The sequence below is a fragment of the Marmota marmota genome, unplaced genomic scaffold, assembly GCF_001458135.2.
Source record: "Marmota marmota marmota unplaced genomic scaffold, marMar, whole genome shotgun sequence".
NCBI lineage: Eukaryota > Metazoa > Chordata > Mammalia > Rodentia > Sciuridae > Marmota > Marmota marmota.
In genome coordinates, this window is record NW_025999977.1 from 16,274,351 (window position 1) to 16,289,171 (window position 14,821).

Here is a 14,821-nt window from a genome sequence, read left to right on the forward strand (position 1 = left end):
TATATATATATATATATATATATATATATATATATATATATGAGAAAGATGAAAACTCTAGTCATGTTAGAGTTTTCCTGCAATTTTCCAAAATATTTTTATTTTATTTTATTTTACATTTTTACTTTTTCACAAAGGAAAAATCTATCTTTATTTACTTTCCTTGTAGTTTTCATTTTTACATTTAATTCTGATCTATTTTAAATGGATTCTGGAAGAAAATCATTTTATTCTACGTGTTTTTGCTGGTAGAGTTATTTGCCTATTTCCATTGTACTCTAATCTAGTTCTCTATTGCCAGGAACAATCTATGGAAGTGCCAGAAAAATTCAGAGTAGTTTTTGCTAGATTGTGTGTCCTGGATTGGGCAATCAGTTGTAGACTGTGGGTGTTGCTGCCATCTAGTGTTGTTGATAGAAAACCAGTTCTGTAGAGTACTTTGTAACTTTTGACCATAGGGAATAAATTCAGTCAGGCAGAAAAATTTAGTAAGCTGGGATTATCTGTTCCACACTTATGAATGACATTAAAAATTATTTTATAAAAAAATTTTGCATTTTGACATTTTGTACTAAGTCACACATGTTTGAATCATGTTATTATAAACATTTTGAAATGACCCTCAAGATTTCCCCACAACTGTGTACTTTAATGAAAAAAATCTTTAAAAGATCTGTGCAGAGCCTAAAGACAAGTTACTTTTTGAATTCTGAATTTAGAAATGCTTTGGTCTTTTAGGAGTATCTATGTATTTATTTTAGATTTTAATGTAATAGCATTTAATTCTCATTAAATAGTATCACTTTCAATTTCTTTGTAGATTTTAGCAGCTCATGTGAAATTATTTATAGACTTAAAAATGCACATTTTTTTGGCTATGTGAAAACGTCATTCATGTCATACATTTTCATTTCTTAAGATTCAGCTCAGTTATATTGAAGTGCTATAATTTAGTCTATAGAGGGCATTGTATGACAGCACATGGTAGGGTTTTAAAGTGTTTAATACCTCAGTAATGTATGTTTAATTTTATACCTTTGCGTAGCTCAGAATAATTATATTGTAAAGTAAGTTTAACATTACACTGTAGCTGTAATTGTTGTTATAAAAGAACGATTAATTTAAAAGAATTCCTGTTCTCTGGCCGGAAGTAGATATAATTATTTTAGCTACCAAGACAGTATACAAAGCAGCTAACTTAGGGTGTTGCACTTTCAATATTAATGACCGCTTTTTTCTCACCTGATTTCCTTTGTATCTCTAAACATTGTGAAGAAAACTTTTTAAAAAAATATTTTTATTAGTGGTTGATGAACTTTTTTTATTTGTATGTGGTGCTAAGAATCTAACCCAGTATGTCACATATGCTAGGCAAGCACTCTACCACTGAGCCACAATCCCAGCCCGAAAACTGTTTTAATTTTAAATTGATGCCTATTGTAAAATGCAGTTCAATGCTGTCTCAAATCCTTCCAATTACATACAAGTACATACAAGTCAGAAAAAAATACGCTCAATTTCTGAGGTTATCGAAAATCTTTTTAAAACTTTTTTTTAGTAGTAGTTTTGGACACAGTACCTTCACTTTATTTATATGTGATGCTGAGTATTGGACCCAGTACCTCATGTGTGCCAGGCAAGCACTTTACCACTGAACCACAACTCCAGCCCCAGAAATATTTTTATTCCTTAGAAGGAATTGATTTAATCATAATTTTCATGTGAACTTTGTACAATAAAAAGATGAACATTTTTATTAGAGATATAATTACAAAGGTAATTTTAGAATGTAAAACTCTTTAGAAAGGAGTTAGGTATATTTGGAGGTCTTTATCATGTTTAGGAGAGGGGAATACTGAGAGGGTATGGATATTGAGGAGTGGGAAGATGCTAAATATGAACTTTGAACTTTTATTTCAAAAGTTCTAAAGAAGGCTGATTTTTCAGATGAGTAAAATAATACTTTTCACCCTTCCCACTTTATACCCTCCCAATATGGAACAGGACTTAGAATGCACACTAAACTTCTGTTTACTTGAGTTATAAATAAAGTGTGGTTCCTCCTTTGGGAGCCTTTTACTTTTAAGGAAAAATAGGGTTCTATCTCAAATAATCAGTGACATTTTGCAAGTTGGGATGTGCTCTATTTGAAAATTCCTTCATTTTAAAAAAATAAATTGATGAAAAAATAAAGATACATTTTAGAAAGATATGTCCTTTATTCAATTCATTAAGATGGGGTTTAATGTGAAATAGGACCAGTAAACTGCACATAAATTTTAATCTCATCCATTTTTCAGATTTAAACATTTTTTTGCTTAGCTAGCTACACTTAACAGTAGTTTAAAAACTTTGTAACAATGAAATGGACAGAATGGCAGTGGACTTCCATGAGCTAGTTTTCCCTGTACACTTATAGTACCCTAATTTGCAAAGAAGATGAAATGCTTACTCTGAAACCTTATGGTTCCTGTGTTCACTTTTTAATCTGCCTGGAGCACTGTTAAGCATGTTTAATGTTAAGATGAGTGAATGTGTATTATTGCACATTCTTACCACTCTCAGACTTTTTAAGTATTAAAGTAATTTGAAAGATGAGGAAAAAAAAAACCCTTTATTTCAAGAAACCTTTTTCTCCTATTTAGTAATCTCTAACTTGAAATAATGTTTGAGTATTGTTTCTGAGTACTTCATTCCCATGCTTGAGTGTTCTTTGGCTTTCAAGTTTTTTTTTTTTTTTTTATTCTTGGCAGTACTGGAGTAGAACCCAGGGCCTTGAGCATGCTAGGCAAACACTGTATTACTAAACTATACTCCTAACCCCTGGCTTTCAGTTTAAATAACTTATTACTAGAAGTATTTTCTTGGGAATATTTTATACTTAATGAATAGTTTGGGATTCTAAACGGTTGCATGAAGAAGCCACATGTTTTCACCCATGATCAGATTTATAACAGGTTTCTCAAACAGAGTGGTCCATTGGATAAAGTTTAAATATTAACTGAGAATACTAGGTTGTTTTTCAGAATGATTTTATTTTATTTATAATTGGAGTTAGATAGGAAAAGAAATGAGTCATTGGTATATGGGTCTCTTCTGATATTAAGGATTTTTCAAGGTTTTACAGCCCATAGTTTTACAAGTTTCAGAAAATAACCCTATTTAAGCATTGGTTTAATCTTACGTATTTTTGTACAGAGGCTACGTATTTGGAAAATACTTCATTATGCCAAACATTTAAAACTATTTTAGCTTATTTGTCATTATTTATTGTTTTTTCTGCTTACGCAGACATTAGCATCAGGTAAACCAGTTGTGGAACATAAAAACATACTTTCTATCCTAGAAAAAAAATGCCAATTTTATGAAGTTCAAAGAAAAAAATATTAGAAATGTTTAAATAGATTTGTTTTTATGTTTATCAATAACATTTTGGTTTGCTCATGTTATTTTCCCAAGGCAAATTATATAATTAGCACTTTCTCCTCAAGATACGGATTTGTTAATCGTGTCTATGGTGAGATCTAATAAATATTGAATGATAAAATTCAAGTAGATGATAATTAAGTACATATTTGTAAGTGTCTGGCTTTTCATAATTTTAAGAGGAAAAAATATCGTAAAAATTAGATTGGTTGAAATTGAAATTTTTTCTATCAAAGTAATGTATATTCAGTAAACATTAATTAATTTTACTTTGATTTTTGTTTGTTCCCTTATAAGTGTGCAAAATGCTGAATATGTAAGCCTTAATAAACTTGGAAGAAAGTGAGACTCAGCTTTTCCCAAGCTTGAAATTTAAGCTTTGTTGGATCAGTCCATTTTTATTTTTGTGAGAAACTATTGATTTTAGAGTTTGAAATTAGACTAAGCCAGCAACATAATTCAACCATCTGTCAAAAACACACACACACACACACACAAAACAAAACAAAACAAAACAAAAAAACCCGAAACCCTGCATATGACTTTATATTCAGTGTTTGGTCAAAGAACAACCCTTTTTTCTTTTCTTTTGGTAGCTTGCCTCTTCCCCCTGCAAATGCTCATTTGGTATGTGCAACAAGCAAATGACTAGAACAATAAACAGATAGAAGGAAGGCATTAATGCCTGAGTATTAGTAGCCTAGTTACAGATTGCACTGCGTCAGACTGCTCCACACCCAGAAGACGTCAGGTGACTTCAGTCCTGCTGCAGTTGTGCAGCAGAGGAGACTGCAGACTTGGGTTGAGGAAACGGGTATTTCATGTCTCCCAGGAGTAGATTTTTGCAGTTACAGCTTTTCTCTTGGTATGCATAATTGATAATTGCAGCTGGAGGGCAGATCGTGACAAGAGATGGACGGTCAGAAGAAAAATTGGAAGGACAAGGGTATATCTGCTTTTTAATCTTTCATTCAGTTTTTTGTATGGAACTAGTATATATTTCTATGAGTAAGCTTTGCAACTTAGATATATTTGGGGTTAAAAGTGAAGCCTATGGAAAGCTTAATGCTGAAGGACTAAAACAGCTATCGTGTTTTTACAGTTGGTTGTGTACTAGAAAATGACATGCTGTTCTCTTTCACTGGTGTTTGGTTTAGTCTTTTTCAGTCCTATCATTTAGGTTTTGTTCTCTAACCTTGCACATTATAAATAGTGTAGGTCTAACATTTCATTTGTTGGTCACTTTGATATAAAAAATTTACATAATTCTCTTTATGTAGTCCATGGTGACTTATTTTCTGTGACTATTTTAAAGCAGCTTATTTGGTTAGTTGAAATTCTATCCAAATGTTTGTAGGTAGCGAGATAACTGCGTTTGCAATAATCCTCTTTTCTTCTTTGGAAATCTGACTTGAACCTTTGAAATTACTGATTGCCTTTTAATATGTTTTCATGTATCGTGAAATCCTTCAAATATATGCATAATTTTCAATGCATATCTATATTTAAATCACTAACCTTTGTCCTTGTAATAACCAATCAGTGATCTTGATCCCCTTTCCTCCCCCTTGAAAGCCCAGATCCTTTCAAATCTCAGTGGATCATTGTGTAAGAATTTAAGCTTGTAAGTGGTAAAATGTTGACTGTAATGCATATTTTAACTGCATTTTAAGATGTTTAAATGCCGGTTTTTTTTTTTTTTTTTTTTTTTAAGAGAAGGTGGTAGTTCATATATTTGACCACTTAGAAAAAAATCATCTTAAAATCGTTAGAACTGCTTTTAAGTATCCCAAATTGACATTCTACACAAGCAAGCTTTTTTTTTTCTCTGACAACATTCAAGTTTTATAGTTCTTTTTGAATGTTATGTTCTTCTAGAATATATTATTGGTAGGATGGGGATGTTTCTAAAAAAACACTGTCTAGAGCTAATAACAGTAACATTCACAATGTCCTTTTAAAAAAATTTCTCAATAAAGAAATGTAGGGAAAAGTTGAGTCTAAGATTGAGTTAAGATTAACACATTAGAAAAGTTTTATATTTAATATAAAGAACAGAGAACAATGAAGCTTTGGGTTTTTACCTGTATGTTTTTTTTTTTTCACAAGTGAACTTAATAAAAGAATTTTTTAATCTTTTGAGCTATTAATGTTAAAAGTGAAAGATGAATTGATACACTGAAGTTTTTGATAAATAAAAATTACACTAGTGATAATACAGTAGTAAGCACAGGCTTTAAAAATAAGTGAAAAGTCAAAATAGAGCCTATTCTGCAACTTTTAAGGCTCAATGTTAATAATTTAAATCTTAGAACATTAAATAAGGCCTTAAGTTCTTCATTTGCTAAAATAATTTGAGGAATGTTTAAGACAGAAGAAATTAAGATCCAGTTCAGTCCATATCTGTTTATTTTTAGGCACAAATACAGAACCAAATTTATTCTTGAATATCTCTGAGGAGTCTACTTTGTATGTAATTGGAATGGCCCAGTATTTTTTAGTGCTTGTCTTTGGCTCTTTTGTAAGACCAGCTTTATTTTTCTGATTTAATGCTTAAAAAAGAAAATGTGTGTGTGATATAAATCGGAAAACACTTGACAGGGTGAAGCTGCCATAGGCTGAGTTTTTCCTCATTTTTTGAAAAGTGTTGGACAGTAAAAGAGTGATCCTAATCTAGGGTCTAGGTAAATTTTAAAAACAGGCCAGGTCCCCCCTTTTTTTTTCCTCTCTATTTTGTTTTTATTTTTGCCCAACCTGAGAATTTCTCTGATTTCAATGTTTAAAAAATGTTTCAATGTTGGTTTTTTGAGTTTTTTTGCTGTTTTGGTCATTTTGTTTTTGTGTTTGCTGATTAACTGATATATAAGACATGATCTTTCAGACTAATAACAGTGTTAACAATTTGTATTTCTCTATATATTCTTAATATTATCATGTTCTTTATATATCCTTTATATATAAATGTATTCTTAATTATATATTCTTAATTATTTTTATGTTGTTTCTTCCTGATGCTTAGAACAAATGAAATCCATGTAATGTTAGTTTTTTTTCTTTTTGGTACCAGGAATTCAGTCCAGGAGCGCTCAACCACTGGGCCATATTTCAGCCTTTTTTATTTTTTTATTTTGAGACAGGATCTTGCTGATTAGGGCCTTGCTAATTTCCTGAGGCTGGCTTGTGATCCTTCTGCCTCAGCCTCCCAAGTCACTGGGATTACAGGCCACTGTGCCAGCTCCATATGCAATATTTGGTTATTGGGGTTATATTAAACTCTTGGAATTAAGACTATCAAAGGATGGGTAGGTTAGAGGGGTTGGGGTGAGAGAATGGTGTAATCATTGAGTCAGACTAGAACTTTCTGGTTGACAGAATATATATATAGCGCAGCAGTTGAAAGATAAGATTGGTGTGGTCAAAGATCTAGGTCAGATTTTCTCAGTCTTTTCTGTTGCTGGTGCCTCTTTAAAATACACATTCCTCTGATCCTTACCTATCATATCAGAGCTTACAGGGCCTGGTAATATGTATTTTAAACATCTTGTAGTTCTTACAATACAAATTTTGATTTTGGCTAGACTAAGAAACTTACCCTTTTTAGTTTCTAGTTTCCTTATTTGCATGATTTGTAGGGTTCCAGTTTTGAGGTTCTCTGCTTTCATCAAAAGATTCCCTAGACCAGATTGTGGAAGACATTGGGTTTGGGATTTTGTCATAAAGGAAATAAAGAGCCTTTGGAAGTTTTAAATTAGGGAATAATAAATGATAAATTAAAGAGATTTGTTTAGGGTGTATAATATAAGTTGGAGAAGCACCTAGAGGCATACCAGTTAGGGTGAATGTAGTTATACTGAGGTTTTTTGGTTGTTTGTACCAGAGATTGAATTCAGAGGCGCTTAACCACTGAGCCACATCCCCAACTACTTTTTATTTTGAGACAGGGTCTCGAAAAGTCGCTTAGTGTCTTGCTAAATTATTGAGACTGGTTTTGAATTTGATAATCCTCTTGCCTCAGCCTCCCAACTTCTGGGGTTATAGGCATATGCCACTGCATCCCACTATACTGGCATTTTAAAAAGTCCTGTATTTATCAAGATAAGAATGAAAAGAAAGTGACAGATTTGAGAAACTCAAGGAAGAACTACTTGGCATTTGGCAGAGACTTGAAGGATGAGAGTGGGGTGGTGGGGGTAGTGTTCAAAAGATAGCATGAAGTTTCAACCAGAGTAGAATGTTAACAATGATGTTGTTTTATCATTAGTGGAAATAAGTAGACAGAAAAACACACCAAGTTGGGTTTTAAGTTTTGAATTTGAAGTAATATAGAACATATCTGAATTTCCAAGAAATGACAATTTAATGATAAAGAATTTGGAATCAAATGCAAAGTGAGACAGATGAATACTTGCAGGAAGTTCCCAATGAAAGGCCTGAAGATTAAGGAAGGAAAGCCTAAAACCTACATTATGGGGGTATGTGGCACCAGAAAAAAAATCAGAAAATTATCCTCAGAGCAGAAGCCACAAGTGGTTAGTGTAGTTTCACTGCTATAAAAGGGCTAGAGAATTTTAAAGAATTGGGTAATTAAATTATATATAGAAGCCAAAAGTGTGAAGATGGAGAGATGATTGTTGACCCTGTTAAATCTTAGGAGTAAGTGCAAGACTGTTCATTATTATTATTAATAACTTTTTGGATTGGGCAGTTAATATGCCATAGGTGACCTTTGAGAGAAGTTTCTGTACGAAACATGGGAACAGAAATATTCCTAACATTAAGATTCAGTTACACTTTCAGACCAGTGGCTTTGAAGTTTCAGGTAGAAAGGAGCAGAGGTCCTTGTGCTTAGAATGCCTTATTTCTCTTGGAGAATGCCAAAAAATGCCTGAAGACATTTAGCATTAACAAATTATGAGACCAACTGATGAGGAAAGCCCCTACCTTTGCTGAAACCCAGTGTTTAGGCATTTATTAGATGTTTCTTGTCTTGGTTTACATGTGTAATAGAAAATTTAGAAGGTATGTAGAAGAACCTATCCCAACACAGAGAATGGTTTGGGGGTATATTTATAACAGGGTGTACTTGTTGGGGAGGTGAACATATGGTACATTTTGTTCTGTAAATCTTTCACTACTAAATAAGGAACTATCTTCCTTTTTGAAAATAGTCTGCATTCTGTATCACTGTGATATTTCTCTATATGTGTTATTAATCCCAAATATTTAAATAAAGCATTCCTAAAGATTTCCAAGTATAAACAATGCTAAAAATGAATATAATTGAATATAAATCTTTGTTCTTTTTTTTAAAAAATAATTTTCTTTAGTTGTGACTTTATTTTTATGTGGTGCTAAGGATTGAACCCAGTGCCTCACACATGCTAGGTGAGTGCTCTACTACTGAGCCACAACTCCAGCCCAAATCTTTGTTCTTATCCATGATTATTTCTGTATTGCTGGGTTATAGTATTTAAGTTTTGGGTGCATGTTGCAAAACTGCTCTCCGGAAATATTGTATAAATTATTATTTTGAGCAATGAGTGAGTGTATTGTGGAATCATGGCTAAGATATGTACATCTGCTGTATATGCACATCTGATGATTTTAGCTCCTTATATCACTGTTTTGTCAGTTTTAAGTAAATTGCTTTACAAGAACCAGGATGTATTAAGAAAAGCAAATGTGAACATGTTTCTATATGTGATGAAAATATGTGACTTTAAGTTTTCTGTGGATAAGTACCAAGAGCATTGGAAATAGCCTGTTTTATTTACCTAAATCTTGGTACTCCTAGTTTTTGCCAGATACCTATCTAGTCTTTCCACCAAATCCCTTGACTCAGCCAAAGTAAAATGAATCTTCCTAAAATGCAGTTCTCATCATAGCACTGAGGGGTTTCCTTTACTTTTCAACTTAAATTATACTGTCTAAACTGGACTTTTAAAAATTTATTTTCTGTGTCTACTAAACTTTTAAAAGGCTTTTCACAGCATAGTTTCAACCTAAATCTCATCTCCTATTACTCTTCTCTTAGATACATTGAAGGATTTGTTCCCTAAACATGCCTGTTCATGCATTTGCTTGTGTTTTTTCTTTCTAACTAGAATGCCCTTCTTCCCATTTCATTTTGCTTAAGTAGTATTATCAGAGACCCCAGTCTTCCCAGGTGGAGGTGATTCAGCATTCTTTGGAACTCCCATCTCAGCTTTTCACTTTGTGGTTTCTATTACAAATGTAATATGTAAACTTTCTCTAGCCTGTAAATTCTTTGAGGGCAGAAATGGTAGCCTAATCACTGGGCCTCTGAGTTCAGCCAGGTGTACTCCTGGCCTTGAACAATATATTGTTTTGGGGAAAAATTTTGCATATTTTTTATATAGGACAAAAAATTTAGAAAAGGTATTTCCTGCTTTTCCCCTTAAAAGCAGTTAACATACATAATCTTATGAATTCAGGATTTTTAGATAATACACCTTCACATAGCATTTTAATAGTCATATATTCCATATTCTTATTTTACAGTTAAGGCATCCAAGCAAATTGAAGAGATTAGATTATGTGCTCAGGACAACACAGCTAGTGGTGTGAGGCCTTTCTTTTTATTTTGCAATTTGTATTTTACTTGGACAGAACTAAAGATTGGAAATTATGAAAGCTTAAAATGATCCATGTTTTTTTATTTGCACTTGGTCTGCCTGGCATCTTACTATAAATGGTGTATGTATATATAAATATATATGTATATCTGTTCATATTGTATATACATGTGCATATTATATATGCATATGTATATATCTTTTTTTATATGATACATACTCTGCAATGAGAGGCAGTAGTCTATTTCACCAGCTATGGAAGAAGGTAGGTGTGGTTATTAGTTTAGTATTGTTAGAAAGTTAAGCCTAGTGAGAACTTCCCAGGCCTGGGGTGCAATTTATCCTTGTCCTTAAGGATTACATTACATGCTTGAATGTAGAGAAGAATATTTCAGCAATGAATAGAATTCTTCTGTTCTCTGAGTATCCCTAGGTTTTATTTATTCACTTTATTTTCTGCTAGAATTTGGGCTGAAGAATATTGAATTTAATTTAGCCAGTGCTGTTTTTTTGCAAGCTTAGAGCAGTGCTTTGAGGTCAAATTTCTGATTTTTATTACTGGAGATACACACACACACGCACACGCGCACACACACACATGCTTTTGGTTTTAATGTTTGCCACCAAGGCTTGTGTGAGGTGTGGTAGACAATAACATACTATTGCCTTTCTTCACGTCTCCACCATCTTATTATTATAGCATTTGCTTTAGGAGCTCAAACCAACTTAAAAATCAAGGAGTATCAACTATTAATGATATCCCTACAAATCTGTTGGTAAGAGTTGGGCATTGAGATAGACTTAGGAATTTCTACTCCTAATATTCTTATTTTCCATAAGAATGTGAGGAATTACAACTGTTATTTGATGTTTATACTATCCTTTGCAACTAAATATGTTAAAATTTATGTACGTAGAGTACAGAGATGCCACTTAAAGATTTATGTTAAAAGAAATGGAATTAAATTTATGGATTTCCCTGTGAAGGAAAAATTCTCATGGCATAGAAAAATTTAAAGTGGGAAATTAGAATTGTTTTCTGTCCTGCTTTTGTATTGGAAATTACATAAAACTAAAAAGTTAATTGATGATTTTAATTGTACAAGAGACATATGTTGGTGATGATTGCATTCCAGTGTTCTCGAACTTACAAAAATATTTATTATCTCTAGAAGGCAATAGACTAGCGTAGCTGGTTTTTACCTTTCTGCAATATAGTGAGGCATTTTCTATCTACTTGAAGATACTTTAAGGAAGAAAAGACCACTTGCAGGCTGGGGTTGTGGCTCAGTGGTAGAGCACTTGCCTGGCATGTGTTAGGCACCGGGTTTGATTCTCAGCACCGCATATAAGTAAATGAATAAAATAAAGGTCCATCAACATCTTAAAAAAAAAAAAAAAAAGACCACTTAGTGAACCCAAATTTCTTACCAACTAATGGAAGGAAAATGAGTTATGACTTTTATCTTGAAACATAAAATCAACAATTAGGAAAAGAAGTTTGTTTTGGTTTATTCCTAAAAAAATTTAGTTTATAATCACAGCTGTGTATAATTTCTTAGAATACACAGAGGATGAATCAGGTTTTTGGATTTTGTGGGAGTATAATTTTGCCACAAAATTGTATGGTAGCACAAAATGGCATCTTTTGTGGTTTAATTTCACAGGGAATACAATGGTATATAATGATCCCTTTACAAAAAATGTTCAAGGGTTTTATTACTTTCCAGGGGGCTTCTCATAATCTCATGATGTCAGATAGTCTAGCTTTGAAGTGCCTATTTATTAGACTGTTAATCTCTTGGAACAATTCTCCAGCATCACTGACAATAACTACTTCATAAAATTCTGCATTATTAGGAAGATTTGCAGTTTCACACTATGGTTGATTTGTGTTGTTTTATGTGACAAATTTAGACAATGGGTGAGACTGGATATTGTTAAACATATGGGATATTTAGGAGATTGTATTAATTTTGAGGTTGTTTAGTGTATGTTTTCTCACATAAGATGACTTGCTTTCCTATGTGTCTACATTTAATATTAAATTTAAATTTGAGCGAGCATCCCATTGTATAATTATAGAGGGCTAGAAGTAATTTTTAAAATTACTTTTTTTAATGTTTATTTTTTAGTTTTAGGTGGACACAATATCTTTATTATTTTTATGTGGTGTTGAGGATGGAACCCAGCGCCCTGCACATGCCAGGCGAGCACACTACTGCTTGAGCCACATCCCCAGCCCATTTAAAATTACTTTTTAAATAATTTTAATTGCCTTTTAATTTTAGTATGTAGGAAAGGATTTGTGTCTGAAAACATCCACAATGTTGGATACAAATTGTATTCTCAGGAATAGTGTTGAAGATCTTGCCTTAGCATAGAATTAGTTTTTTATAAAACGAAACATTGATTATAATTATAGTTACATAGTTACTTAGTTATGGTTTTAATTTATACAGATAATAAATACTTGATAGAAAGGTGGTTAGAGGTAATATGTACAAAGACTTGGACCTTGCTCAGAATAGGGAATTGCTTAATAATAACAGAAAAGGCAAGTACAAAACTTCTACTTTATTATACTAGTTGTTGCTTTCCTTAAGCATGTGGTAGTTGAAATTGATCAAAGCATTATAATATTATTGTCAGAAGTAATGCAGGAAAGATTAAGTGATGAACGAGACAATCATTTCCATAGGTAAAATTTCCTGTTTCAAATAACTTCTTAAGTAGATATAATTTTTTTCTAACTTTTCATGGGGAAACAGGTTACTTAATCTGTTTACTCAGATTACACTGATAGTAAATTGAAGGAAGAAATACAATTTAAGCTTCTCTTACTGTCTTTATGGAAAGAACTAAGGTCTCCCTTCTGCATAGATCCATTTTCTTGACCTTTACCTGTCACATATTTGCTGCACAAATGCTTACTGTGTGCAAGCATGCTAAATGGTCAGTTTTGAATTCCAGTAACTTCCTGGCAGTTGGGAAGAATTTAATTAAGAATTGCAATTCCTAATAAATATTTATTAATATAAAGATTATGATGAAAAATTTTTATGCCACTCTAGTATTTATGTATATATTTATTTGTTAATTTCATGTTGAACTATTGTTCTCATTCTTGACCTAACTTTCATTTAAGGTCTATTACTTAGGTCTATTTACTTTTGCTCCAGAAATATTTTCCTGTTAGCTGTTCCTTGCCCTTCTGCTATTTTTAGGACTATCTGTTACTTTCATCCCCCCTAGACAAGACTTTAAAATTGAAGAGCATCAGTAAGAATTTGATTTGAAGCAAAATGTAATAGGATCATTTCTGCGTGTAAGGCAGGTGGGCTGGCACTATTTTTAGCTATGGCAGTTGACAGTTTGATTACCAAACGTAGGCGACACTTCTTAACTCTGCATTGGATCAGAAATTTTTATTTTAAATATTAAGTTTACTGATTTATTTTAAATAAAAATTTTAGTTTGATAAGGATTATACTATTCTGTGCACTGCATAAAACACAGTTAAAATAAAATGTTTTCCACATTTTTTTGTTTTGAAGTAAATCACTTTTTTCTAAATTATAAGAATTATTAAAATTGATCAGTATTATTTTAGTATTTCATAAGCCTTCCCTACAGTTATAAGAGGAAAGACACCATTGCATTAATTTCAGATATTTAAAATGGTGTTTAAAGTTGAGGCCACAGTAGTAGTTGAGGCTACAGTTAATCATTACCTTGAATGATTTAACACTATTTTTAAATATTGAAGGAAACTTGAAGAACCATGAAAAGTTAAGCTTTTCTTATACAAGCTCTTTGTTTTAGTTTTGGTTTCTCAAAAATAAAGGACCCACTGACTCTTCGCTTATGTGTTAAAACAAAGGTTTTTGATTTACTTTTTATTTTTTATTTTTTTAGTTAAATGTACAATTCACTGATTTTCAGCATAGTCACAATCATATACATGCCCATTAACATTCATCCTCCTTCCTCCCCCTGCTCCCAGCAACAATTAATCTACTTTTTATATCAGTAAAATTATATATTCTAAACAATACATATAAATAGAATCAAATATATGGCCTTTCATGACTTCGATTTTTTTCATTTAGCATCATGTTGTCCAGGCTCATCTGTATCTGTTACTTATTTCCTTTTTATGGCCCTCCAGTTTTCCATTGATAGACACTTGAATTGATCTCCTTTTTTGACTAGGATGTATGATGCTACTAAGAATATATTATATGTAAGTTTTTGTATGAACATAGGTTTTTTTAGTCTACTGGTGCATTCTTAGGTGTGGAATTGCTGGGTCATATGAAAATTTTATGATTAACTTTTTGAGGAACTGCCAAACTGTTTTTACAGTGGCTGAGTTTTATATTCCCACCAGTAGTGTGAGAGTTCTAGTTTTTGCCAATATTTGTTATTGTCCATTTTTATTATAGTCCATTTTATTATATAAAATCTCATTGTGGTTTTGGCTTTGCATTTCCCAAATACTCAATGGTGTTGATTATCTTTTCATGTACTTTTGGGCCATTTGTATATCTTCCTTGGAAAAGTATCTATTCAAATGCTTTGCCCATTTTTAAGTGGGTTGTCTTTTTTACTGTAGAGTATGAAATTTTTATATATTTTGAATTCAAGTCCCTTATCAGGTACTTGATTTGCAAACATTCTATTTTGTGGGTTGACTTTTATTTTATTTTTTTAAAATAATATTTTTTAGTTATACATGGACACAATGCCTCCCTCTCTCCCTCTCCCTCTCTCCCTTCCCCCCTTCCCTCCCTCTC

At 32.2% G+C, this 14,821-nt stretch overlaps 1 protein-coding gene across 4 annotated transcripts in view; it reads left to right on the forward strand.

Moving 5' to 3' along the window:
• The window catches only part of Rtn4 (reticulon 4), a 65,753-nt gene that overhangs the window by 25,964 nt on the left and 24,968 nt on the right, over positions 1-14,821 (forward strand). The window contains exon 1 of one of the 4 annotated variants that reach the window (XM_048804343.1): positions 4,107-4,372. The exons of the other annotated variants lie outside the window; for them this stretch is intronic. Coding sequence (XP_048660300.1) covers positions 4,339-4,372 — 34 coding nt within the window. The 5' untranslated portion in view covers positions 4,107-4,338. Of the gene's footprint in view, positions 1-4,106; positions 4,373-14,821 lie in introns of those variants that run through there. 4 annotated transcript variants of the gene reach the window in all.